The sequence below is a fragment of the Sylvia atricapilla genome, chromosome 4 (genome assembly GCF_009819655.1).
Source record: "Sylvia atricapilla isolate bSylAtr1 chromosome 4, bSylAtr1.pri, whole genome shotgun sequence".
Taxonomy (NCBI): Eukaryota; Metazoa; Chordata; class Aves; order Passeriformes; family Sylviidae; genus Sylvia; species Sylvia atricapilla.
This window is the reverse complement of record NC_089143.1, coordinates 68,064,031-68,091,683: the sequence shown is the minus strand read 5'-3', so window position 1 is coordinate 68,091,683 and position 27,653 is coordinate 68,064,031. Positions and strand designations below refer to the sequence as shown.

Here is a 27,653-nt window from a genome sequence, read left to right as displayed (position 1 = left end):
TCAAGATACTCTGCAAATGCTGTCATCTAAAAAATCCTTGCTAAAAATAACTTCTAAATAAATTATAAGCTGTGAGATATTTTTTCCCAAAGAGAGGACAGGAATTTGAGGTACATAAATAATATCAGCTTTTTAGGTGTTTATTGCAGATACAGTACTCACTTGGCATCCCCCTTGATGTGTGGTTGAGACTTCTGGCCTATGTAGTTACTTACAAGTGAAACCATTGACATACATGAGATTTTTTTTTGATTTTTAACTTCATTTTTCAGATGGTGGGGCTCTTTCGTATTTCATTGCTGTGCAGTAGCCGTGTGCCAATCAAGTGACAAGAGTTCAAAAAGTAACTTCTGAATAAAGCCACAATTCCTTCCTCTTGTGTCTGAATTTTGTTGGCTGTGACTAAGGCAGATGCAAAATCCTTGCCGCCTCGTTCTGTGTGGTATCTTCCCTTCCATTTTTACAGAGCCTTTCTTGAACTTTGCTGTGTGTTACAACTTTTTTAGAAGGCTGCTTTTTCTGTAGCAGGGATTTAGGAGAGAGGGGATGCACATTATAAATCAGGAAGTTAATACTGCAGTTCTTTAAAGAATTGCACTGCAGTTGCTGTTCCTCCCTCTCCTATGGGTCTTTCTGAATTTTTTTTCAGGGAGTGCTGTGGGTTTTGCTTGCCTCTTTCACTCCCTTTACTGTAATTCAACACTCAGATTTGTGTCTTTGCAGCCAAAAAGTTCTGGATAAGACATCCTTTGCCTGTCTGCTTTATTTCTTTATTACTGGTGCTTAATAACCTCTGGGGAACTGCTGCTCTGCATCGCACTCTGAGCTCTGTTGACCTGTGGAGAGCTAAAGATTGCAGCAGTAATGAAATGTTGGTGTCCTACACACTGTAGCAGAGAGCTGGTTTTGTATGTGTGAGCCCAGCCCCAAGGCTAATCTTTAAAGCCATTTCCACAGTGATGGAACATCACACCTCATTGCTGGTGTTGCAAGACCTCTCCTTTGAGTTCTTGTGCAGGTGAGAGGAGTGTAACTATTGCTGGCCGACTGTTCTCCAACCTCCCTCCCATCACACACACTTACCTCTCTCCTTTCGAAATGAGGACAAATTTGTTCTGTTTAGAATTCACCAGAATGTGAAGGTAATGGTTTGTTAGCTAGTTTTGCTTCTAATACTTTTGTTTCTAATTGCCCCACCGATTCCACGCCTTGTACTGTTGGAATTTAAAATGTAAGCAAAGTCAGAAGAAGTCTCCAGATTGCTTCATGTAAGGTGGCCTTTCTTCACCTTTTCTGTAGAATTCTGTCACTTTTGCTGGTGTTAAATGACATGTACTGGATCTGAAAACTTACTTGAATGATGCCTGAATGATATTCAGGTCACTGAATATTTGCAGAGGGTAAATGACTGAATATTTAAGAGGGTAAAAATAGCATATAAGTGTTTTCTCCCTGGCTTTTTATGTGCACGTAAAGTACTACTAATAGATCTTGCCTTCTGTTGCTGAAACTTAAAAGGAGTTCATGATGGCCTTTTTAATTTCAAGATGGTCCTGTTCATGTTTGTCAAAGTCTTTGTCTAGATAGAAAGACGTGATGATAGGAATGAGTAGTCCATGCTTTGTCAGATATGAGTAAGGATTGACACTGAGAAAAGGAGAACAAGTTTATGTTCTCTTTCCCTCAGAAAAGGTTGTCAAAGAGTATCAAGATCTAGTTCTGTGTGGTTTACAAAGCTCCTACATAGAATCAAGGGTTGAAGGGATAGGTAATACATCTTTTTAAATGATATTTAAACCAGACTTGGGTATCTGACTCAAACACAAACTTCTGTTGTGTTTGCTGTTTGCTCTCTGCTCTCTTTGTAATTTTCTTCGACGTCGAAGTCTGATAATCTAAGAGAAATTTTATTTGATTTGAAGTTTCCTTGTCTTTAACGAAAGTGCTTGCACCACATCCAAATGCTCTTTTTCATCCACTTCAATAGAAGGCTGAATTGCCTTTTTCAGAGACTGTCTACTTCTGATTTTCACTCCTTGTCCTGGCACCAGGAGAAAATCAGTACAAACCAAGGGTGACACCAGATTTCAGCTCAGGGGAAAGGCAATACCTTACTTCTCAGCAACACTCTGCTTGCTTTTCACATGGAACTCACTTTCCAGAGCTGAAGGATGATTTATGTTGAGCAAACCTCTGGAAGAATGTTTTAAGGCAGAAAATGATTTGATTTAGGTGTGCCTTGACATGTTTAATACTTGAAGTGAATGGGAGTGGATGGTGACCAGAGGAAGAGCAGGCTAGGAGGATGTGGAGAAAAGTCTCAGGCTAGTTGATAGCTGTGTAGGAAGAGGTGTGGCAGGTTTTAGATCTGTCTGCTTTTTTGGGTAGGACATATCACATGCTTTTTTGTATTCTTGACAAGCCTGTCTTGTGCTTCTTGCTTAATAAAGACTTTTTGAAGGTGTGACTCATTAAAAACAACTTCATTAAAGAACAAGTACACATTCTACAGAGCGTTCTTGATCTGTTTACATTTTTAGTAGTTCTGCTGCGTGGTCTGAATTCAGCAAAAATGCTCTGTTCCTCAGGTGTCTTGGTCAGACATAGGAGGACTGGAAGATGTCAAGCTGAAGTTGAAGCAGGCGGTTGAATGGCCTCTCAAACATCCAGAGTCATTCATCCGAATGGGAATCCAGCCTCCCAAAGGTGTCCTGCTTTATGGACCTCCTGGGTGCTCAAAGACCATGATAGCAAAAGCTTTGGCTCATGAAAGTGGCCTCAACTTCTTGGCAGTGAAGGTAGGCCATTCAGACTCACGTTTTCTTAACTCCTGCCTAACAGCTGATGGTTTACCAATTTCCAGTGTTAAAATCCAGTGTCTTTAAAATGTTTCAAATCGCTATATATGCTCCAGTAAACACCCTGTACATATAATGTAAATTTGTGTTTTCTTGTATGCTGTTAAAAGAACTGTTGTTTATTTTATCACAGCACATACATTGGATAGACAGGTAAGCTGTGGAGTGACATCTTAAATATTGGTATTGTTTAAAGTCTTCCTAAAAGTGGCAACAATATTAATACTGCAGTTAAAGCAATGTAAATGAAGAGTGACGCTGGATAGTGGATAGCTGCTCTTACTGTAATAATTACTTGCGTGCATGGAAATACTATCATCTAATCTCTTACATTCCTTTTCATTCCTCAGGAAGGTCACTTTCTTTATCTCACTGTTCGTGTTTCATTACAGATTTTTCTTGTCCTGTTTGCCCTTTTTTCTGGAGAAATAGTTCTACTTCATCAGTTTTCAGAAAGCTTGCAAAATCAGTTATATCTTGAATACTCTTGGATAAATGGGATATTCTCTCAGCGTTAAGAAACACTTAGCATAGAAAAAATTTGGATTTTGTTGCTTATGAATCAGTGTAATTGATCACTGTGGATTGTATGGAAAACACATGAATGGAAGTTATTTAATAATAATGCTGAGCTTCACTGCATAGGAAAGAAAAAAAAAAGATAGCAGAGTGATTCCACATGGGGTAGTCTTGCAGCTGTGTCAGAATGTTAATGAAGTGCAAGAAAAAACATTTGTTTAAGTATTTTGAAAGTATCTCCTCCTCAGCAGTAATATCACGTCCCCTTCTCTGTTGACCATCTCTTTAGTCACAGAGCCTCCTGTGTTAGTTTCTGCACAGTTTCCTCCTCCTCCCATCCTTTCAGGCACACTGTAGCTGTGGATCCTCTCTGGGAGCAGAGGCAGTTGTGTTGACCCTGAAGCCAGCAGCTCTTCACTGCCTGGGCTCCCTGGGATTGCAGGCAGCCCTCTGGGTCACAGTCACATCAACAAGGGCAGCCTTGGAAACCTCATCCCTTAAGAAACACGACCTTTACTGCCTCTTCCATAAAGACAAAGTAGTTATTTGGGCTCCAGAGTTACTGTTAAACAAGGTAACCTTTTCCTCTGCTTCTGCTTAAAAGAAAACATTCCTCTTTGTCTCACCCTAAGCACTGCTGCCCGAGAGGATGGGGAAAAAAGGTAGTAGTCTGGAAAAAAAACCCAGTTAAAATGGATGTTGTTGGTATCTTGTATCCCTCAATCATAGCACTGTCAGACCTTTTTACTGATGCAGTTGTCTGAAAGTGAAGGGTGGCTCATGCTGCCCAGGAGGTAACTGAAGGTGCGATGATTGGAAATGCTGGTGTACCATAATGCAGCATTTTTCTGTGGTGGAGTTCTGCACGTGCAACATCCCCCATCATTGACAAACTGCAGCAGAAGTGTCTGGCTCTAGGAAACTGCCCATGATTCCCTGTTGGTTTAAATCCCCTGGCCTGGAACTGGTCAAATATTCAACATACAGATGTTTCAAGAAGCACATCTTTGGAGTGTGTCCAACCTTGGACATGTTGACTCCAGGAAGGGAACATAGCCTAGTTTCTCCAACTTCACATTTGTTTCCTGGACAGAAAAAGACAACATCCATCATGTACTAAATGTGTTAAACATCGTCTGTAGCACTTTTTCAAGCACAACAGGCATGAATTAATTTCCACTGCAAGTGTTCCTGCAATAAATACAAAGTAGATGAATATGTGGGGTTTTGGTTTGTTTTGTTGGGTTTTTTTGGAGAGGGGATTTTTCTTTTCTTGCACATAGCCCTATTAACTTTCCCGTTCTCTACGTTAATGTCTTGAATATCCATCTCTGGAACTGACATCAGGCATTTTGAAATGAAAGTGCAATTCTTGATGATTTACTTTTCAGACTTGCGTTTTCCTTCCAGTCTCTCTGGAGTAAGTAATTCTGATGAAAAGTGTCTGCTGTACAGCTTGTAGGATACTCTTGTGGGATAGTGCAGAGGGCAGAGGTTCTTGGGCCTTTCTGGAGTGGGGCCTGCAGGAGGAGGCACAGCTCTAGCTCTGGGAGCCTTCTGCTGGATGCTGCCTCTCCCTTTGTCTGTGAAGCCTGAGAGGAAATCGGTTCTGTTTCTGTCCAGTGATTTTTGGAAGGCTGGACCTTGTTGCCTCTGCACACTGCATTTAAGAGCCACAGGCACAGTAAGTCCCAGCTCCCGCCAGTGCTGGATGTGCTGTCCTTGTCTGAGCCTGCTGTCCAGCTTCAGTGCAGCAGGTATTGCCCCTGCCCCAGCCTGCCTCCAAGAAGGCTTTGTTTGCCAGATGTGTCTGTGCAGTTTGGACAGCTGACTCTGTTCAGTGAGACGTTTCACCTGGGTTATGAGCAAACTGTTCAAATGTGACCTTTCCAGCCGTCTTGGGCATGGGAAGCTGTCACAAGGCAGCCTCTGGCCCATGTCTGACTGGCCTCTCATGAGGTTTGGGAGATGGGCTGAGTCTCCATGTCATTTCTGGGCAGAGGAGCTGAAGAAAATAATGTGATAACAGATGTTTGACGTTGCATCCTGTTCTCTCCTGAAATCTATTGTGAGGTTTGAATGGTTAGTGTTACAATGAATGTGGCCCTTTTGTAAACATAGTCTTTGATACTTGGCCAAAAACTTTTTATAGCTGTATTTTCACCAAGATTGGTGACCTTTTGCTTTTCCAGAGCAAAGCAGCTTGTTGGTTGGTTTGTTTTACAAAGCAATCTTGCATATAATTCCTAGGGGGAACAGTTTATTTTTGTTACTTCTTTTGACTTTCTTTGTCTCTAATACAATGTATCTGCTAAATTTACTGGGGAGGAGGTTGTCAACTGCTTTCCAGGGGATGGCTCTTCCTGCTCCTTCCTGCCAACCCCTTTCTCTAAATCTCTTGTAGCATTGAGACTTTTCAGGGTTTTAGTGGTCATCTGGATTATTTCCCTCCCTCCAAATCTCTGTTACAGAGGAGGCAACTGAATTGTTCTCAGCTACTTGGAGATTTTTCAGTGTTTTGCAGTCATGGATGCAAGCGAGTGTAAGGAATGGATTAGGATAATTTTTTCATTCTGCAGGGTTGAACATCAGTCTTGACTTATCAATAGCTTTTGATCTGACTGCCTGTTTCAGTCAGCCTTCTCTGCACTTTTTGTCCTTCACAATCCTCTTGTCCCAAAGTTTGTAATTTTCTTCTGAAATGTGTTTTATGCATTTTTTTGTGCTAGTAAGGAAAAACCCTTATATACAGATATTGGATGTATCCATATGAATATGATGGGGATAAAATTTTCAGCTTCTGCCAGGCTTATGACACCTTGCTGTTATATACAACCTGTCTCTCTGACATTTTTGCGTTAGCTGTCATCTAGCTTTCTGAAACTGGACATGAAGGAAATGAAACCCTTTGTCACTGTATTCCCTCTTTTGACTATTTATGTGGTAGGTATTTTTGTGCACTGATTTGACAGTTCCTGCACTTTGGGTCAGCTTTGACTAGCTGTTTTTTTGCACTATATTTCTGTGAGACTGATAGGATTTTTGTGGTATTATTATATTTTTGGAAGAAACCCACCTTGCTGTATAGCATAGATAATTATCTCTGCATTTGTTTTGCGACTTAGTTTATTTAAATGTGTTACAACTGCCCTCTTGGATTTTAAATTTCTTAGTTTATTTTATTTTTAAGAAATCCTGTGTCATTGTGTTGTGCTAAGACTCAAATGAGTATTGCTTTTCCTTACAGATTTTCTGTTGCTTTTCTGGGAAGCAATTTGCAGACTCTGTGCAGAACTTTTTCCCCCTCCTAATATTGTGCTATTTAGGTCCTTAACTTTACTATCAAGTAATAAAACCATTGAGCTTTTTTTGGTTTTAACCTATTTCAGAATGAACACTGGAGTCTGCTCTTAAGATGTCAGGCTGGGAGGCACATCAGGGTACCCATCCAGATAAACTCCATCACCCAGCTGTGATGGTCTGATCTATGGGGACTTGGAGTTCTGTTTTCTCTCTAGCAAGCAGATTACCTGAGTTTATAAGATATACAGCAAGAAAAATTATGTAACTTCTATATGCTTGTGAAGGTTTCAGAAACATCATTTTTCCTCTTGCTGCTTTGTGCTTTTTAACATTTGCCTGTTTAAAATCAAAAGTAAGGCAAGACCTACTTAGGGGTAGTGACAAAAACCAGCTTAAATTTAAAAAAGTTAAATGCCTTGCAGTTCAGCTAAGTGAGACACAGTAATTGTTGTAAACAGGATGAAGCAATACTTGAAAAAAAAAACCAAAAACCACCACACAAAACAAAGAAAACTAAACACACCTGTGACAGTAAGGAGTGTTTAAGGATGGCAGCAGTGAGCAAACCACTAGTACAGATGATGAGAACTATACTTTTCTTTAATTTGAAACAATGGTTAGGAGATCCAACTACAGTGTGATTTAATGTTGGGAAAGATGGGACAGGAAGGTTAATTTTTTTTTTTTTTTTAAAAAAGAGAAAATATTCTTGACCTTTTATATGCTGTTACTTAAGAGCTTGGGCTGAGGAAATATTTTCTTTTTCAATTAGCAGTAATTACAAAAATATACACTGTTCCCAGGCCTCTGACTTCACCTTGGCTTGGTTTGGCTTCCTGTATCACCCAGCTGATGCTTTTGTACCACTCCCCGTGCTTGACATGTGCTTAAGCTTAGTTTGTCATCTGGGTCAATTATGTCAAAATATTTTCCAGTTCAAGTTTCCTCTACTTTTCCCTTCAGCTCTTGGCTGTGGCAGCTCCAACAGATTAATGAGGCTTGGAAAGGTCGACTGCTTTGCTTTGTGAAGAACTGTCAGTGAGTTTTGGGGAGATAGCTTAGCCTTTTGATGGGGATTTCAGTGAGCAGAAGCCCAAAATAAGAAAGCTTGGCGACTCTAAGTAGTTATAAGCAAGGCATATAAGTCGAAAAATGCAGAAGCATTGTGGTTTTATGAGAAATTTTGGCAAACATTTGAGGAAATTTCTAAAAAGATCCACAGTAGCACATTTACAGTAACATGTTAGTTAATTAGCAGGTAGTAAAAATAACTCTATTTGAAAAATTTGACATTTTTACAAGGGATAACAAGTTGAGATACTTTGATGAACTCTTTTAATCCTGAAGCTCTCTGCATATTTTACTCAACTAAAAAGAAATCATTCATCCATTCTTACCATACGCTTACCAAAAGTGAATATGCAGGCAGAAAATGGTTAAATATAATCCGCATCTCTCTTTCTTTGTCCCTTCTCGATTACCTGGCAAATTTAGTTTTTATTAGCACTTAGTTTCTCTCTCCTCAAGTTACCAGTGGAGGAATGGAGCGTTGCTGGAGGTGTGAAGTCTCAGCAAATAGGCTTTGCAGCAGGGTTGGCTCATTTTGTGTGCTTTTGCTGTGTGATTTTTGATCCTGCTCTGATGATGCCAAAGGCACTCTGAAGGCACTGGTGCATGCAGTGAGCGTAATTCAATGTTTCCAGTCAGTTCATTCTGCAGCCCAAATCCTGGCTTCTGTCATGTGTAAAGAAGCCTCAAAAGATTATTGGAAAAGTCATTGGAATTTGCTGGTCAAGGCAGATGGCAAACAAGTGGACTCTGAGGCATGGCAATAAAGAAGGGTGGATATTATAGTTGCCTTTGCAGTCTGACCTTGCTGCTTGTAGCAACTTCACTGCAGGGATTGGGAATGACAGGGTTTTGCCAGTTTGCTCCCTTAAATACTTTGTAGCCCAAATCACCTGCTGCAATTGAAGTTTTCCAAACCCCAGACAGGTGTCAACAAGTTTTTCAGGTCTTCTGGAATGCTGGGCAGAGGGAGAGGAAGTGATTAAAATGGTGCATGGTGCTCAGCCTGGGGTTTCCTTGTGCTGAGAAGCTGGGAGGGATGGGGATTAAATCTTTAAGCAGACCTGAAAGAGAAGAGGTGAGTTTTACTCTTAACAAGCAAATAGAATGGGTTTTCTGAGCAAATATTTTTCTATGCAGCCTAACCGATTACGAAATCACACATGTACAGCCTCTGCCTTAGAAAGAGCCTTACTGTTGAAATAAAGGAAGTCACCGTGTTTGTCTTGTGAACTCGCTTCCCTGCAGCTGCCCTGAGTCGTGTGCTGCTTTGGTTGGACTGTGGGAGGGATGGAATAGCATTTTGCCTTGGAGGTTATGGTGCCAAAAGACTCACCAACTAATTCGTGAGTCTCTTCAGTGTTGTTGGAGTAGACCATAAGGCTTAGAGAATTGGGATTGTTCAATGTGGAGAAGGGAAGTTTTGGAGTGACCTAGTTGTGGCCTTCCAGAACCTAAACAGAGCCTACAAGAAAGATGGAGAGAGGCTTTTTCCAAGGGCATGTAATGACAGGATACTGGGCAGGATGGTGGGGTTTAAAATGGAACAGATTTAGATAGATTAGGAGCAATTTTTTACTGTGAGGGTGGTGAGGCAGTGGCACAGGTTGCCTGGAGAAGTTGTGGATTACCCATCCCTGAAGTTCTTCAAGGCTGTATCAGATGAGGTTCTGAGCTGCCTGGCCTGGTGGAAGGTGTCTCTGCCCATGGCATGGAGGTTGGAATAAATGGTCTTTAAGGACCCTTCCAACCCAGGCTATTCTGCGATTCCATGACTCTGTCTCACCTTCAGTGTTGAAACTGGAAAGAATTTAAAAAAAAATGCTGGTTTTAACTCTGTGAAGGGTGTATTGGTGGGGTGGGATCAAACTTTCCTCCCCTGAGCTGGATGTCTAAGGTTCTCCAGCAGTCTAAAGAGAAATTGGCCCATGGCACCTGAGAGGTGAATGTCTGTCTGCCCGAATCAGTTAAGGTGAATGTCTAACTCAGATACCCATGTGTGAGTGTGGGCACTGTGCATTGCCCTAGGAACAACACATTGTAAATGGTTGAAAAATAATTTTGGCGCCTCTGTCTTTTGTTGTTCTTTTTGAGATTCACAATACAGAGCTCAGTTTCTAGAAACATAATTTGAAATTAAATATTAATGATGACTGCTACTTTAATGTCTGTTTGATCATTTCTGCTTTAAGTATGGCAAGGAAGGAATTGTGCATTATCTTGTAGTAATAATCTATTGGATGTGATAAAAACTGTCTAGTTGGACTTTTAGAACCTAGGAATTGTACTCTGTGGCTAAGACAGTTTAATGTGTCTGTGTCAGACCCCAGAACCTGTATGTGAGGTTATCATCGTATTTCTGAAGAGTCTAGACTGAGCTGTGTGCTGGAGACATCTGGAGCTGTGCCCATGTGACTCAGAAAGCCTAAATGCATAACTTGCCTGATTGTCAAAAGAGGAAAAAAAAAAAAATTATGGAAGAGAAGGCACTGACTAAATTTCCTAGGCAAGTGGTGGAAAAAAATCTGCAAGTGGTCTTAAACCCTGCTCAGAAAAATGACTAATACTCTTTAACTTCGGGGATAGCAGACGTCCCTCTTGCAGTTTAAAAATGCTTTGAGAACTTCTGTCAAAATCATGTGTGCACAAGCTTTTCTCGTGTTGCTGCCTTTATACAAAGCTTTTATCTTCTGTGCAGCTAATCTTTCAAGAGTTGATTCTGATAATATTTTAAATGTCAGAAATTTTCTTCTTTTATTAAAATAAAAAATAAATTGAAATTAATCCAATCCAGACCATGAACAAGTAGAAGGTTTCATGATACACAGGGATGTATCTTGTAAATGGGGATGGAATAGTCTTTAAGCAGAGCGTGCCTGGCAACTCTCTCTACTTTGAGGCTGCATAAAGAAATCTCAGCAGTATCCAGTGGGCCTGAATTGGCAGATTTTTTACTGTCAGTGTGGACTCTAGCTCACAAATGCTTATATGCATGGTTAAGCTACAACTACATCTGCCAATTTTCTGCTCCAGATCCTTTGCTGGTTTTGGAGTCCCTGTGCAAATGACCACAAGAAACAGGTTTTATTTCTTCTTGTCTGTTTGTATGGAAGATGCTTGTTGCACGTGAGAGAACAAAGCTGTGCAGCATTAAACTGGCCCATTATTTCCTAGCACCTCTTGGTCAGTCTATCAACAGCAATAAAAAGCTTTTAAAAGAATCCTTATGCTCACCCCTTGGCCAGAAATGATCTTTCAACAAATGTCAGCTTGCTAAGTCAAGCTCATGTCATTTGATTTTTAAAGCATTTAGAAAAGCACTGAAGAGTAAAACAAAAAACCTCTCCTGGTATTTCTTCCATGGCCTCCAAAGAAAGTCTGCTAAAAATGAACTTTGTGAAAATGAGAAGCTGTATCAGCTGCCAGCAGGTGACTTTGTGGTGACCTGTAGACTGCCTGTCCTGATTAATTTTTCAAATAAGAGCTGCCATCAATCTGAGCTGAAGGACAGCACAGGTATGGACAGGGTAAGGCAGAGGCTTAGCTCAGGTGGGACCAGAGCTCACCCAGTTCATTTGCTACCTCTGCTTTTAACATTTCTAGTTTTTGTGTTGTGGTTTTCAGTGTTTGCATGATTGAATTGTACAGCAATTCCTCCTCTTCTGTGTGTCCTTTGTCTTACTTTGGAGCCTTTTCTTTTCTTGCCATGGGCAATAAGGATTCTGAGCTGCCTGCAATAAAAACTGTGACACTCAAATGTAGTATCCCTCATGAAGAGTGAACTAGGAGACTTTTCAAACCAATTTTCATGAAAATTCTCCACAGAGAGGCACAGGTCATTAACATTTAGTGGTATTTCACCTGGAGTTGCTGCTTAATGAAGAGAAAAATGGAGAAAAGCTTCATGTAGGAGCTTACAGCAAAAAAAGTTGCATTCAAAATAATTCTCTTTGAAACATTTAAAATGGTATTTGTTGCTTTGATGTTGCCCTCATCATATTTTAATGCTTAATTAAAAATAAAATTACAAGCATCTGAAATTATATTGTACCTTAAAGCCCAAAAAGAGTAGTTTTGGATTTAAGTTGTTTTTTTTTTCTTCTGAGACAAAAGAAAATGACAGGCTGTTTGATGTTGGGTCATAGGAGAGGAGCACACCGTTGGCACTGATGTGTGTGATGTTGGCTTCCTTGGGAATACTGATGTGAAGATTACTTATGGGAATAAAGGCATGAAAGAGAAGGTCCATAGGCTCCAAGGAAAAGTTAGTGAGAGAAATCTATAATTGTGGGTAGAGTCTGCATTCTCATTGTAATAGCTGGATGGAAAGAGAGGACTGTGCTCTCATTCCTTAAGGATTTGTCAGGGCCGTGCTGTCGGATTTTTCATCTGCCTTGAGATGAAGGCCTGGAGCAGCTGGGCTGTCTCTGGGCTGCAGCCTCCTCACTAACTGCTGCACTGCCCTCTTGGGCAGTGTTAATAGCAGCAAAAGGCTTTGTGCTTCTCTCTCACCTTTCTTTTTGTGTGTCTCTCTCTCACCTTGCTTTTCCCTTCTCTCTTTCCTGCGTTCCTCGGTTTTGTGTCTCAGTAGTTCTGTTTCCACACAAGTACCCACCAGGCTCCAGTTCTGCATTCCTTGGAGGCTTCCAGGTGACACTTTATCTACCACAGCAGTAGCATTAAGGGTGGATGTTGCTGAAAGAAAACAATGCTAATTGTATAATTTACCTTTCCTACAGGCAAGGCACACAGTGCTGGCCCTATCCGCCCTTTATAGTGTGGCTTTGGCCTTTGTGGTGCTCTAGGTCTGGCTGCTGCACTGTCTCCCCTGGTCCTTTGGATAAAGGACAACTCTTTGAAAAGAAATAAATAAAAATGGTGTCTATGCCTGGATGCTTTGCTGTTATCAGATAACTTGTGCTTTGCTTTTCAGAGGAGATATTTTTTTACCTCTACATAAGCACAGGTGTTTTTCAGTGTCAAGGGAAAACTCAGTGCCTTAACTATTACTGCAGGAATGAAAATGAGCATGGAGAGGGGAGGCTGCAAAAGCCAGTGTGCTGCATTTTTAAAGTGATGAATCTGTGTTCCACTGACCTGGGAACAAAGTCCAGATGGTCCCATTCAAAGAGGGCTTGTACCAGAGGCTCTGTCACTGCCAGTGCATAAATATGTGTCTGCCACACATTCTTAATTGTGACATACCTGCTGTTAAAGCTGCACTATGCTCTGGGCTGAGTGTTACCTGAAGGCACCCACAGCTGGGAGGAGGTGGTTCAGCTTTCCGACTCTGAAGGATGTTGTTTCTTCTCGGGAAATTACAAGGACACCTGTTGTTGCCTGGAAAATAGATTGGAGGCACTGGCTCTTTTCGTTCAGGGCAGCAGATAGTGATCCTTGTTTGTGGCTGCAGGTCAATGTTGATGCAAACCAGTCTGAAGTCAATGAGTCATTACCAGTCCCAGGAGAAGCTGGGGCCCATTAGGAAGCATTATTTAAGCAGCCTATCCTACAGGATACAGCAGAACAGAAAATACTCTGAGAATTTGCCATTGTTTTACTTTTTATAATTGTAAGTACTTGTTCAAGACTGGAATGCTGACTTTATGGTCTCCAGTCTGTTCCTGGTGGACAGGGCTGTGAGAATAAACAGGCACCACAGCAGCTGGCACTCATAACCCTGCTTGGCAGCCTCAGCAGAAGACCAGGAATGTGCACGAGCTCAGACACTGAACAGCTTCCTCACTAGGGATGGGTTTCAGGTGTGCTGCTGTGGAGCTTCTTGCTTCACCTGCAGAGTGTCAAGCTCAAAGAAGTGCTCTTAAACATTGGTTTAAGTCACTCTTGTGGTGCTTGGTTGGACAGGATGCAGGTTGAGAGTGCAAGTTAGTGCTTTACTGTAATTTGTCCTTCTGGCTGATTTGCAGCTCCCTGGTGCTGTTATTGAGCACTTTTAAGAACCTCACAGCATTTTTTTTTTGTTAATTCCATTTGTCATGAAGGTACTGGCAAAGTATTAGGATGAGAGGACTAACCAACGTGCATAGGTGCTAAATAAATGGAAAAAGCTTGGTACAGGTAGAGGGTAAGTAAAAGTGCACCCATAAGAGTTACAAATGAGAAAATGTCAGAATTTTTTTAACATCATGACCAGTGTAGCATTGGCAGATTGTCTCAGTCATTTTGTATACAAATGTATCATGCTTTTTAATTTTTTATTTTGCAGGGGCCAGAGTTGATGAATAAATATGTTGGTGAGTCTGAACGAGCAGTGAGAGAGGTGAGGAAGGGCAAGCTGGGGCTTCCTTGGCTTTATAATTCTTCTCTGCTTATGAGGTTACTGTTCAACTTTCTGAAAAACTTCTTCTGGTGTAAGCTTAAAGAAGAAAATGAAACAGCAGGGATATTTAGCTCTCTCTTGCATCAGCCTAGTGATACATATTGATTTTGGGGTTCTGTGGCAGCTTTTACTACAAGCCTGTATTATTAAAAAAATCTGTTTTGAAATAAAAACAAGACAAGACAGGCTCATGTCTGTTAGGTGAAGCTCTGTAGCTCTTGAGGTGTGCAACAGCTTCCATCCCTTAAAACTGGGTATTTCATTGTTGTGTTTTATAGATCTTCAGGAAAGCCAGAGCAGTGTCTCCTTCAATTCTTTTTTTTGATGAAATAGATGCCTTGGCAGTTGAAAGAGGAAAGTAAGTAATCCTGTTGCAAAAATAACAGACATTATTTCCTGATAAATTATTCTTACACTGTACAATCGCAAATTTATTTTTCTAGAATTATTTTATTAAATATCTTCATTGTTTATGCAGAAGGGTAACATGTGACTTTTACTCAAGCCTATTTACCTTGGCATAAACAGGTAAGCTGCTGATGGAGTTGCTCCTTTCTCATCTCATTTGCAGGAATGAATCTACTGGTTCTCATGCTCTTTGGCTCTTGTCTGTGGTTTTACCTTTTATTTCCAGTTAACTTAAGGCCTTTCTTTTCCCAGGGTTGTTGCCCTGGCCTAATTTGGTGTCTCCATCAAGCAAACAATATGATCATAAGTTACATAACACAAAAGGAGAATACTCATATATCTAAATTTACATCTATGTTTAAACATTTTGCCAGACTGGGAAGAACTTCATAAAAAGATTTGGGAACACTTGTGTCCTTTCATGTGTGACATTAAGAAGGGATTATTGTGCAAACAGTTAATAGTATTTTTTTTAATATCCTGCTTTGTGATAATTCCAAGAGATGTTTAGCTCATGTCTGAAGTAAGATTATTGCAGGTTTAAGTTGCTGCTACAGCATTTAAGATTTGACAGGCTCCATAAGTGGACTTTCTTAGGAGATACCTCTCTATAAATGTAACTACTACTTGATGTTGCAGTAAATACTTTTATCCTGTTTTATTTTGCATGAAAAACTACCAAATTGGTGCATTTAGAAAGTATTTGTCCTGTTTAAAGGCACATGAAAACGTCAACATTTTGCTGAGAAAGAAGCTCCCTCAGTATCCCTACAGATTCTTTGGGGCATTTGTATCTTCAGGAAAGGATAACAGGTGTCATTTTGATGTTTCAATGACGCAAATAAATTATTTGTGTCACAGGAGGTGGCATCACATGTAGCATAGAGCCGCCCTGTGAAGCTGCTAAGAAGTGAACATTCTTGTTGAAAATGCTAAATCTGATTGAGGATGTTTTCCTCAGAATCCTCCTTATGTTCAATGTATGCAGCTGTGAAATTTGTGAGCTTCCCAGAAGTGCTATGCACTGAAGTAACAGAGAAATTACAAAATTGTTTCCTTGAATCGAGCCAGTGGAGGCAGAAAAGATACCATCCCCTGCTGCAATTGTTAATGTGTTTGGCTTTCAGAACCAGCACTTCATCAAGATCAAACCTCTTGGAATGTTAAGCCATAATACCTTTTAAACAGTCTTTTCACACAGTGCTGTGGAGGTGTTGAGTTTGTTTGTTTGCTTTTTAAGGGAGTAAACGACCTGAATTTACCTTACCTGGGACTGTCTTTGAGGGGTAGTAGGCCTGGCACAGCTTGCTGAAGAATGTGGTGTGACCTGCTGCAGTCGTGTTGTGGTGGAGACATCTGGTTTTTGGAGCTTTGAAAAGAACAGGGTGGGACACACAAATATTTCATTGTCAAATCTGAACCAGATGGGAGGTAAAATATGTAGCAGAGTACTCATAAAATTCATCTGAAATTAAATGGTGTAGGAAACCAGACAAGGCACTCATTAGAAATGGCCCTTTTTTACAGGCTGACTTTGCACAGTAGGAATTTGCAAATGCACTAGAGATGCTAACGATTTGTGGCCTCTGGAGATCCATTTCCTGTGCTATTACTGACCATGCTGAAGTTTTCAAGGAAACACCTGTTTATATTGTCTCCCCATTCCCTCTGTTGGCTGAATTAGTTTTCTTTGCCTTGGCAGTGAAAACACTCTCTAATACAGCTTTGTGAGAATTGAAATCCTCTTGGTTTAAATCCTTGATAGGATGCTGTGGGCTTTGTGCAGAATGTGCCGCATTCCATATCTCCTGGGTAGGCAGCCTCTCCTGATCCTACCAGGGCATGTCCAGAAATCCAGAGAAGCTGGAACTGTTAAGTTGTGGGAGTAATTCTACATGTAATTCTGATCAGAAATACAGGTGTGAAATAACCTTGAGTAAATCACTTAATGCACTTGTTCTTCAAAGCACCCTGCCAAGTATTCATTAACCTATTATTTAGATTTGACTAAAGCTTGTGGGTTTAAAACACAAATGTTTTGCTCCCAACCTTCTGTAGAGATCACTAAACAATCCCTTCTCAGCAGCAGGCACATATGAACTAACAGATTTTGTAATTAAATGAGTGTAGAGGTAGACAAAGAAAGCTAAGGAATTTTCTTGTATGGACCATTCATTATAATGTCTCCTTCACATCAGGTAGTGAATTCTGTCACTGCACAAGCCATTACTCCATGGCAAACACTGTGGTTGCACTTAGTTATGCCACAGTGTTTTATTCATTACACATTCCCAAGCCATAATTCATTCCATAATTGTAATACATCTAACTCACTACCCAATGTAACTGTCTTGTGTAGCAGTTTTGTTTTATAAAATCTATTTGTGTGTATTAGTCAGAACTAATAATACAAGTCAGCAAAAGTTATAGTAATTGACATTGATGATTGTCAAAATGTTTTATTTGGAAAAGAAATATTCTTTTCCAGCCTCCTTGGAAGTTCCATATGTTTTATGGATATGAACTAAACTCCTGTATTTTTTTCTTGTCTATCCACACCCTCCCTATTTTGCATGTAGGCAACACACTTATACATACTAATCAAGGAATTAAGAATGTGGGCTGGATACATACCAGTGTTAAAGACAATTTATGAAAATATAATCCTGCAGCTCTGAAGAAAAATAGTTCAATGTAAGGAGAAATTGCCTGAGAGAAAAATCTGATTATCCTTGATGGAAGGAGTGGAGAGGGTGATTCTGAATGGACTTGAGTTTCCAGAATAGTAGTGAAGATGTAAAGATACTTTGAGCTGTGTTCACTTCTGCATTTTGTTCTGTTACTCTGAGCTTCTAATGCTCATGGAGGATTTTTCCATCTTTTTCTGATTTATGTTAAAATGTTAGGGTAAATTTAGAGAGAACTGAAAAGGAAAAATTAGTGGCTCAGTGGCCTGATTGTAGAGAAAAAGGGAGACATTCACCATGACTGTTTCTAAAGAACAAACGATAAACCTGCAGCAGAAAAGATGGTAGAAAGTCAAAGGTGTCACAGTGAGATTTGGAGAGGAGAAATGATTGAGAAAGGAAAAGCTTCTGTAGTCATGCACCAGGAGAGGCGAACGATGAGATGCACGGAGCCTTTTCCTCTCCTTTGTGGTTCTAATTAGCAATTGCTTGCACAAGCAGATTATGACCTTTTCTTTCCCCATACTTTTGAAAGATGCTTTTATTATTTTCTTTTGTAGGACAGATTGCACTGAAGCAGGATTGGTCCAGATACAGCAGAGTGTGAGCAGGAAGCTTTGTCTTAAAGTAATCCTGTGCCTGCAGAAAGCTTGGAGGGCTTTACAAATTGCACAGCTGCTGAGAGTTATGGGTATTTGTTACCCTCAGTATCCTGACCATGTAAAACCTAATTCTTCTGGCCATTAGAGGTTGCCAAGAGGGAAATGGCTTGGTAATTAGACTTGAAAGTGATGAATGAACGTGGGTCTGTGTAAATGCAGCGCAGACAGTCTGTTTGCTGAACTTCAGAAATCTCCGTGCTTTGGAAATGGGACATTGTTTATATAAGGAGGATTTTTTGGATTTTTCAGCAAGAGACATCCTTTTCTTGTTTTTCAGAAGCAAAGCATTTCCCCTTTAACTGCAAGTCTCTATAATGTAGGGTAGGAAATGCTGTAGACTGCTGTAACAAACACTCAAAAATTCTATTTTCCAGGAAAAAAAAAAGACAAAGGACAAAATCAGTACCTTGCATTTGACTTGTGGAGGCCAAAAGTTGGTAGATGAATGTTGCTAATCTTTTCAGAGTGAGGGTAGAAGTGACAAAGTGAAGGGACTTAGGTACCAATCCCTTGAAATCACAGCACGATGATGCTTTTTTTTTTGGGAAAATATGTTATCCTATCTGTTGGAGGGAGGATAGGTCGATTCCTAAGCCACAATTTAAAATAGTCAGAACTACTGTTTGACTATTTTAATACCTAAAGAAAAATTGTTTTTACTTTAGGTATTAAAATCTTTGCAGTCCGAAGTTTTGGGGCTCTCAGGCTTTTAGAAGAACCTGTGAGGAACAGCAGCTTCTCTTCTGAAATGTGCCACCTCTGCCTTGAAGAGAAAATCTTTCTGGGATATTTTAGCTCATATTTACTTATTTTCTACACTTTAACTTGTCATTGTATTTTAGTGCCTGTGCAAATTGCCTGGTGCAATGGGCAGTGTCTCATTGAAGGAGGTCAGCGTGTTGCATCCAGTGATGAAACTCACAGGCTGGATTCCATGGGGATACAGCAGAAGAGAGGTTTTTGGCAGAAATCCACTTTGCACAGGGTAAATTAGCAGTACTGAAGCTGGAGGAAGTATTTCTCATGCAAAGACAGAAGAACTTGAACAAAGTATACCTGGAAGAAATGGAGTTTCCCCCTGCCAATTGTTGTGAGGGGCCAAATTCTTGTTCAGCTCAAAGAACTTTGTGTTTCTGGCCTCTGTTGGCACTGGTGTCCCTGAATTGGGGGACATCACCTGATTCCCTGCAATATCTGAGTTGTCTTTGCACATGATGGAGAATTGAGGCATTCAAAACTTCTGTGACTGCTGTATGAATTCTTTAAAGTTTTGGAATTTGGTATCCAAGCAAATACTGTCTGGGGAAAAAAGCTGCATGCCTGGTGCCAGCTTTTTATTTTAGGCCTTTTATTTAGCTTTTTATTTTAGGACAAGCAAGGAGTGGTGAAAGAAGAAAGTTTTGAAACAATTTATTGTAGTTGTAATTGGTTTTGGAAGAGCAATTTTAACAAATAGCATTACCCATAGTTCATGTGTGTATACAGTAAATGTCTGCAGTCCCTTTAAATTTAAACTAAACTTGTTAGTGCTTTTGACTATCAAGAATCCTTTATCACAACGTGGTTTTGAATCTGTGTTTTTCTTCCTTTTTGCTTACAAACTCCAATAATTTATAACTTCTCAGCCTGCTTTATAATTTGGATATTTGAAGTCAATAGGGACTTATAGTGAAAAAAGGACTGGATCCATAAACCCTTTTCTTGAAGCCATCATTTTAATGATAACCAGGAGGAACATAATTGTAACTAAAATTTATAAACAGTGAACGTATTATACATAAATATTGTTGTAACGAAATTAAATCTGGTCCAATTAGTTACTTCTAGATCTAAAATACTTACAACTTAAACTGTGCTTGCTTGCCTGGTAGACATGATTGATTACCGGTTTAAACTTGATTAATTTCCAGGAATGCACAGAGGAGAAATGCTGAGAAAAACAGAATGAAAGAAAGTGGGAAATTTACTGGGCATCAGGTGTGTGCTTGGTTTGGGGTTGGGTTTTTTTTTGTCTTGTTTTGTTTCATTGCTTTTTTTTAAGGCAGCATCAGTGTTAGCAAAGTCGGAGAATTCATGATATTAGCATCCTTCCTGTGTCAGCCTGACAGTTCCAGGGCCAGCTGAAAGTGTGGGCTAATGCCAGTCTTTCATGGATGTGCACCTGGATTTAGCTACAAGCAGATGGAAATGGCTGGTGGATCACCACCTAGGCATTCAAGCGTTTGGAGCTGTGCTTGGGGAAAGCCATCTGGAAAAAAGCCTGTTGATTCAAACCTGTGTCAAACTGGCTCCTTTCCTCCTCTTCTCTTCTTTCACTGTCTTTCATTTTTCTGGGCCTACTTCATTAACTTTTGGAAGCTGCAATAATGAGAAATTTAGGTGAGTGGAAGAGGCTGGTTACACAACTGTGAAGGATAATTAGGATGTGTCTGCAGGCCATTTGTTTCAAAGTCACCTGCTGACAGCTGAGCACTGTTTCCTGTTTTCACAAAGCTCATAATCTTAAAAAGATTGCTTGCAAGCTGGACACCACTCAAGGTGTATTTGGAGTTCTTTTATTTTTCTGTGCTCTTCTAATGCCTTGAAAACCAAATTACATGAACGGCATTTAATCAGCGAATCGACAGTTGGCAAAACATCATTTTGGTGTGGAGGTGACCATGAAGATAAATATTCTACCCAGACTGAATTTCCCAGACTTTGCCCAGGTTTCCTCTGGATATCTTTATTCTGTGGTACTTAAATTTTGTGCTTGAGAAAACAGGGAAGATATGAAGCACTGTAGTGGGTAATAGTTGATACAGGTGCATAAATAATCCAACAGCATCTTGTTGTAGGGTGCTGATGGAGGGAAGGGTTTAGGATCATCTTCTTGCAGGGTTTTTATGATCACACAGGAAGATTCCCTGCCATGGGGGAATGTTTCTTGTCTGGGCACTGAAGGTGCTTGTGTACTTGTGTGTTTTGGGGTTTGGCTATTTTTCAATGAATAGCAAAACTTTAGGTGATAATACTAAGGACTTGCATGCTGTATGTTGTTCTTAAGCTTTTTAACAATATCCAAGTATCTGTAGTGGTCTGAATAATGGTCACTGAAGTTGTACCATTCACATGATATAACTTTCACAAAAGTAAATTTGGCCCAGTGTTTTAATATTGGACAAGGCTGCTTTTCCTGATGGCATGGCAGTGTCCATTCTGCTGGACAAAATGTCCCAGTGATGGAATTTTTGCACAAAATTTGATATCTGGGACCATCCTGCAGTTACTGTCTTTCTGGTAATGCTATTGGAATAGATAATTTTTTATTTTTCAAATGCTGTGGAAAACTTTGACCTGCCAAAGCCGTATTTCTCCCGATTTCTTGAGGGAGAGCAATAAAAAAGTGTGACAGTTAATTAGGATCGCGGCAGCCGGATGGAAAAGTGGGGCTTGGCAGGTGCTCCTTGCTGACAGGTTCCCCCTGCAAAGCCCCAGCACAAATGTCAGACTCAGTAAAAATCCTTCAGGCTCTCGTGGGGGAGTCTGCTGGCTGGGAGCTCTGTATTTCAGGAACCTTTTACCTCTGTAGTTCACAGAGAGGTGGAGAGTCCTGCCAGGAGGGTCTATTTCAACTGTTCAAATCTTTTTGATACTGAGCATTTTGTCATGTCAGTGAGTTTTACATTTGTTTTGATATGAAGTTATTTCCAGAGGTTGCAGTGAAAGGGTTATTTGAAATGATACCACATCCACAAGTATTTTTAAAACCTATAAATTTTGATTGTGATTGCAATTCTTTTGTTTGAGGGGGGAAAAATAATAAAGCCAGTGTTTTTCCATATGTAAATCTTGCCTGATGAGATGTTTTGGAAGAGAAGGTGGGCTGTACTCCCTTGTCAAAAAAACTGCATTATAGATTTCAGCTATGTGAGGATTAATCTGTCTGCAGTAATTTATGCTGGATACTTCTCCTGAGGTCTGCCTCTGACCTCACAGCTCTGCCTGAGGTAGGGTCAGCTGTGCAGGAGAGGGGTCCTCCCAGACTTCCTCTTGCTTTTGCAGCCTCACAGTTGCTGTGGTGTTAACAGCTCTCGAAATGTTATTATGTGAAGATTTCCTGCATTTCCACATCTACAGTTTAGTAATGTAATTAAATTAAGGTCCTGATTCTGAAGCCAAGGTGTTCTGACAGACTTCAGTGCCATTGAAGTCAGTGGTGGAATGGAGAGTCACTTGTTCTCCTTTATGAGATTTAAGTGGTGGTGGAGACTTAAATACATTTTTCAGTGAAAATGACATCTGGTGTTGGAAAGCCAGTGAAATGAGTGTTTTTTCAGAAGTGCTCTAGATGGTGAGATGATGCAAATGTATGTTTGCTTTAGCTCGCAGTGGTGATGCTTACCAAATTTCATTGTGGGGTGAAACCGCAGTGACTGCATTCTCAGACTGTTTTTAGTTTTAAAATACTAAAAAATCTGTTAGAAAAAGGGTGGGGGGAAAGGAAAGGAAATTAAATAAGTAAAAATGTACAAACCAAGAAGTTGCTGTCAAAAAAATGCCTATAGCAGGAAGGGTAACAGATTTAAATGTGATTTCATGCATCTGGTTATGTCTGGAAACAAAATCTTCTTGGCTTGAAGATCTGTATAAGCTAGTGAACTGTATGTACTCCTTGGTCCAGTGATAGGATAAGGCTGTGGTTGCTTTTATATCCTTTGGAAGAAGTATGAGAGTGGTTTAAGGTGTCCAGAGGGAAATTTCAGTGCCCACTGATACATCAATCCAGCTGGCTTGAACAGTCATTGGATAAGGCCAGAGGAGATAGAAATAAAAGCTGTGGAGAGCCCTCTCCTGCTATATTGATTTTGGAGCTGGTGCTCCTGATCTCAGACAAAGGCAGAATTAATTCAGATAAACTGTGAATCTTTGTAAACTGTAGAATACATGGTTTATTCTGCCAAAATGTGTATTGGGAATGCCTTTAGCCCAAGTAAAATACCAAGAACAAGTTTGTCTTTCATATTCACTGTAGATAGTCTTACCTGACAGGCTTCAGGAATCTTCTCTGGTGGTCAAGCTGAGAGTCTGTGCAGGAGTACACATGTGCTTTGTCTGAGACTAGTGGGACACTTGCAGGAAGAAATAGCTGGAATATCACATAGAGGAGGATTTTTGTCTCGACCTGCTGTAACCACCTTCTCTACCTTTAAAAACTTCATTGAGGATTGTAAATAAAGTGGGGTTGGCGAAAAATTAAAACAAGACACAGCCTAATGTATTTCATTAGGGCAGCACCAGCGGTTGCCTGAAATTCTCAGGCAGGCTCCTCTTTGCTCACACGTGTTTTATTTCAAAGGTATTTCTGGCTGGGGCAGGGCTCCTGCGTGCACACAGCCCTGCACACACATGGCCCTGCATGGATTATGTGAGGGGCTTAGCTCTGGCTGCCTGGATTTGCAGGCAGCGTGTTGACAGGAAATGAGTTTGTACCAGGACGTGCCTTTGGAGGACCATTTCCAGGCAGTTGGAGGATGACATCAACGTGTGGAGGTCAGGTGGAGGTGGGAGGGGGAAGCCAAGGCAGCCCCTTGGCTCAAAGGTGGTTTTGGCAGTGCCTCCATGGGACTGGAGGGTTAATCACAGTTTGTTTCTCTGGCTGCTGTTTGCGTCAAAACTCTGGGCAGCCTTAATGAACGTTGCCTGTGTTAATTTGGAAACCTTGCTGGGAAACCATGGGAAAGTGGGAAATCGCATCCTTGCGTTGTCACCCCTGGAGTTAACAACTCGGGCAGCACTGGATCTCTCAGAGCACACTGCTCTGAGGCAACTCCTGGCAGCTGAGGAAGAGATGTCTCCCTGTGCCTGTCTGGGATTTTTATAGGGTGTCCTGTTCAGCCAACAGCTTATTTTTTAGCTGTGCTGAAATGGTGCAGCGTGTGATAGCTTAGTGAACTATGTAAATAAAAACACTGGCGTTTGAGATCTGTGGTGTCATAGGACCCAGGCACTTCTTCACATGCTACTGGCTTTGTTATTGAAATTTTTTGCATGCATGGACTTAAAATTGTTTACTTCACTTTTAAGAGATAATAATAAAGCCCCTAATAATGTCCTAGAAGCCCTGCTATTGTTTGAACTGTATTATACCATCAGTGATTGCCCAACTGCAGTTTTCTGATGATGCCCTAATTGCATGGAAGTCTTTGCAATGAGCATTCCCCTGTGGGGATTTTCCTTAGAATAAACACTTCTTTAATGTGTTGTGGGGTTTTTTTGGCTTTTTGTGTGTTTTGTTTTGGTTTTTTTTTTCCAGTCTGAAACGTGTAAGAGAAGTGTTTATATTGGGGAAAGATGTAATATCCGTTCTAGCCACCTCTCTCTAAAACTAAATGTTTCTTTTTTTTTTTTTTTAAGGAAACAAAAGTTTAACATCTCCTCCAGTCTTCTAGCTTCAAATCATGTCATATAATGTTAACATTTCTGTCCCAGTTGTACAATTTTTTTCCCTTTGCTTAGCATTTTCTTTTGCTCAGTCTATTGGATATGAAGTGGAGTAAAATTGAAACTCATGCAAGATGGGAGGCCTGGATCCCTATTGAGACTACCTAATGTTACAAAGTTGATTTTAATTTCCTTTAAGCTGTGTGTCTTTCCAAAAGCATTTGCTATCCGTGTCCAACACCTGAATTGTTTTATCACACTCAGCTCTCTATAAGTCAGTAGGACTCTGACCCAGGGGTATGTTAGAAATGCTCAAGTATAGCTTGGGAATTTCCAGTGTGGCTGCAGAAAACCCAAAAGCTGACAACCAAGTAACCTGAGTCCCTTGTCTAATATTTTTAGCAACCTAAATATTTTACTCTCTTAGCCAACATTTATTATAGCTCTTTGAAGATGTTTTCCAGACTGGGTGTGATAAGTTCATTGTTTTGCTCTGGAAAATTGCAGAACCAGTTGTAGAATAGGAAAGTTAGGGGATTTATTTGGAGCTGCACAACAGTGATGGAGCCCTGACTGTTGCTTTGGCTCAGAGACATCACTGTGGTCGCAGGCAGGCTGGTGGTGGGTGGCAGTGCTGCAGCAATATAATAACTGTACAACTATTTGTTGTATTTATGCACTCTCTTTCTGATGGAAATAATTGAAGCGCTTACATTTTAGTATATTTAATATTTTTATTTTTGGAAAATGAAAACATCGGAATGATCATACTGCACTTTCGCATCTCTAGGTGGCTGTTTATCTGTATAAACATTGAGAACTTTTGGAAAAGGACTTTCAAAAAATGTGGGATTAAAAAATTATCTTAATCCTCTACATATTTATATCTTGTTTAAAGTACCAGACTTCTTTTTGCTTCTTAGTTTATAGGGATCCAGAAGAACTGGAGGGATTAATTTTTTCAAATTGTATTTTAAAAGCCTATTTAAGGGTAGGGAAGTGAAACCTTCGCCTTCACAGCAGAGGAGGGAATAGCCCTGGAAGGGCAGTCCCATTGGTGAAAGGTGATGGAGGTGTGTGCCTGCCATCCACAGGGGAAGGTTGTGTGGAAAACAGCAAAGTTTTGGTCTGTGCCAAGAGTAGGGCTCGCAGTTTCTGGCAAAGGAGGTTAAAACTCACATTTTGGTACAATCTCCAGCTGCTGTCCCTAGGCTTCTTCAGTTTCCCTGCCCCTTCTTGGCAGAGGGAATACTTTATGCTTGTCTGCTTAGGTTTTTCACACATTGGTGATTTCAAAACTGGAGTTTTTATTTTTTTCAGTGCTGCGTTTTTTTTCTGGTATCTGGAAAACTGAGTTGAAGGATTGACAATGCAATTATGAGACAGTTGGTCAACATTCAATTTATTCTCATGTGATGGAGAGAATATAAAAATGTAGAGCAACTCTGCAAAACACATAACTGCCTAATATTTTATAATGCATAGGGTTGTGTAAGCTCTCACTTGGATGGTGCTAAAAATGAAAGTTTGTCTGACTACTAAAGAAGCTGCATGAATTCAATTTTCTTAAAAATATTTATTCCAAATACCCACATTGGGCTAGGTTCTTTACGACCTGCATAGCAGGGCAGTAAGTAAAAAAATCTGAATCTCAGTTGCCTTGCTGAATACCAAGAAAACCTGTGGAACTCAAATTCTCTGCTTTGCTTTTACTCACCTCGTATCACTGATGCTGTTTCAGAGGTTGAAGGTGAAAACAAAATGTTATGAAGAAATAAGGCAAAAAGGTGCATCCCTGTAAATTGGAAAGAATAGTGTATCTTTTCCTTTCTCCTATTTCTAGGAAGGGAAAGATAATGCTGTGACTTTTCTTTTTTCCTGTAAATCAGCTCTTCGGGTGCTGGGAATGTAGCAGACCGTGTCTTGGCTCAGTTGCTGACGGAAATGGATGGGATAGAACAGCTGAAGGACGTGACAATTTTGGCAGCTACAAACAGACCGGACATGATAGACAAGGTACAAATAGATGCACTGTCTATATCCTGTTCCTCTTGAAAAGACCAGATTTTGGTATAATTCCATCCTCCTTTCTTTTCCAAACTGTGGTCTGATCAATTTAATGATGAAGAGTGGAAGTTTGGAAATGAAAACAAGGCAAAGGAGTGGTTCATGTCCCTTAACTTTTTCCCCCCCTCTACAGGATTTTTAACAGGAAAAAAAAAAGTTTTATGGTAGCCTGAAATATCTGTTTCCTAGAAGAAGCTTTCCTTAAGTCCAGCTCGTTGGACTTGTGCAGCAACATTTCTGTCAAACTGCTGCTGTGGTTTTTGCTTCCGTTGTGTTTGTTTATGCAGGAGTTTGCTGGAGTTTGTTGGTTTCACTAGTTACTTCCTTTCAAGGATTAAATGTCTCAGCAATTCAGTTTCCAACTGTAAACAGGGAAATTTCTCCTCAAATCCCAGGGCAGCTCTGCTGGTGTGACAAGAACATTTCAGGTTTGTAAAATCTAGAGGGTTGTAACACTTACATTAGAAAACCTCCAAGCACAAACTCAACCCAGCAGCCCTCTAGAAAATCCACTTTAAAAGCGTTTACCACTGCTGTGTCTACTCACAGCTAAGTGTAGTAGATGCATCAGTCTGAAGTGATTTCCTTTAAGATGTGATTTGTAGTGTTGGAAAGGTTCTTTATTCCACAGCCTTCACAACATTAATGAATTTGATGACACGTTAATGAATTAGGGTTTCATGATTTTTTTAGAGTTTCTTATAAGTTTCTTAAATAATTCTCACCATCTAAGCTGGTTTTGGAATAGTCTTTTCTGTTTGTCTTGGAGCATTCAGCCGTAAAATACATATGAAATGTGTGTGTTTAAGGTATGGTTTGTATGCACAAGTAGTCTTGAGAAAAATAATTGCATTTTGGCTCCAGAACACAACCTCTTCCCTTTTAAACTGAAGGAAGCCACACAGCTGATGGAGACCTGACAAAGGCTTCCTCAGAGCTTACTTGCACATTTATCTGTGAGCCTGCCACAGCAAAGCAGAGGATAGCAAAGAGTTTTCAGTAAAAGATAATAAAACTCATCAGTGAAAAGTGTGCTTGTGCAAGATTGAGACTTTCAAGATTTCACTTTTGTCAAATTGATTTTGGGTTATTTTGGTGACTGTTCTTTGGGGTAAGACTAAGCTGAATTTGAAAACATTCTGATAGTTGAACAGCAGGGAAATTTCCTTTGGAGTCAGTTCAACATTCTTCTGTGCTGTCTTCATCACCACCTGGGAACTGAGTTCTCTGTCAGTCTCCCTTTTGCTGGATTTCTCCTGGGCACGCAGTGAGTGCTGCTTTCTCATATTTTAGGTTTTATTTGAAATACTGGAAATAT

General features: G+C 40.3%; 1 protein-coding gene across 1 annotated transcript in view; it reads left to right on the top strand.

The window, feature by feature from the left end:
• AFG2A (AFG2 AAA ATPase homolog A) overlaps positions 1-27,653 on the top strand; it is a 165,067-nt gene that overhangs the window by 22,413 nt on the left and 115,001 nt on the right. Inside the window, 4 exon segments of the mRNA XM_066318207.1 lie at positions 2,589-2,798; positions 13,975-14,028; positions 14,367-14,446; positions 26,158-26,284. Coding sequence (XP_066174304.1) covers positions 2,589-2,798; positions 13,975-14,028; positions 14,367-14,446; positions 26,158-26,284 — 471 coding nt within the window.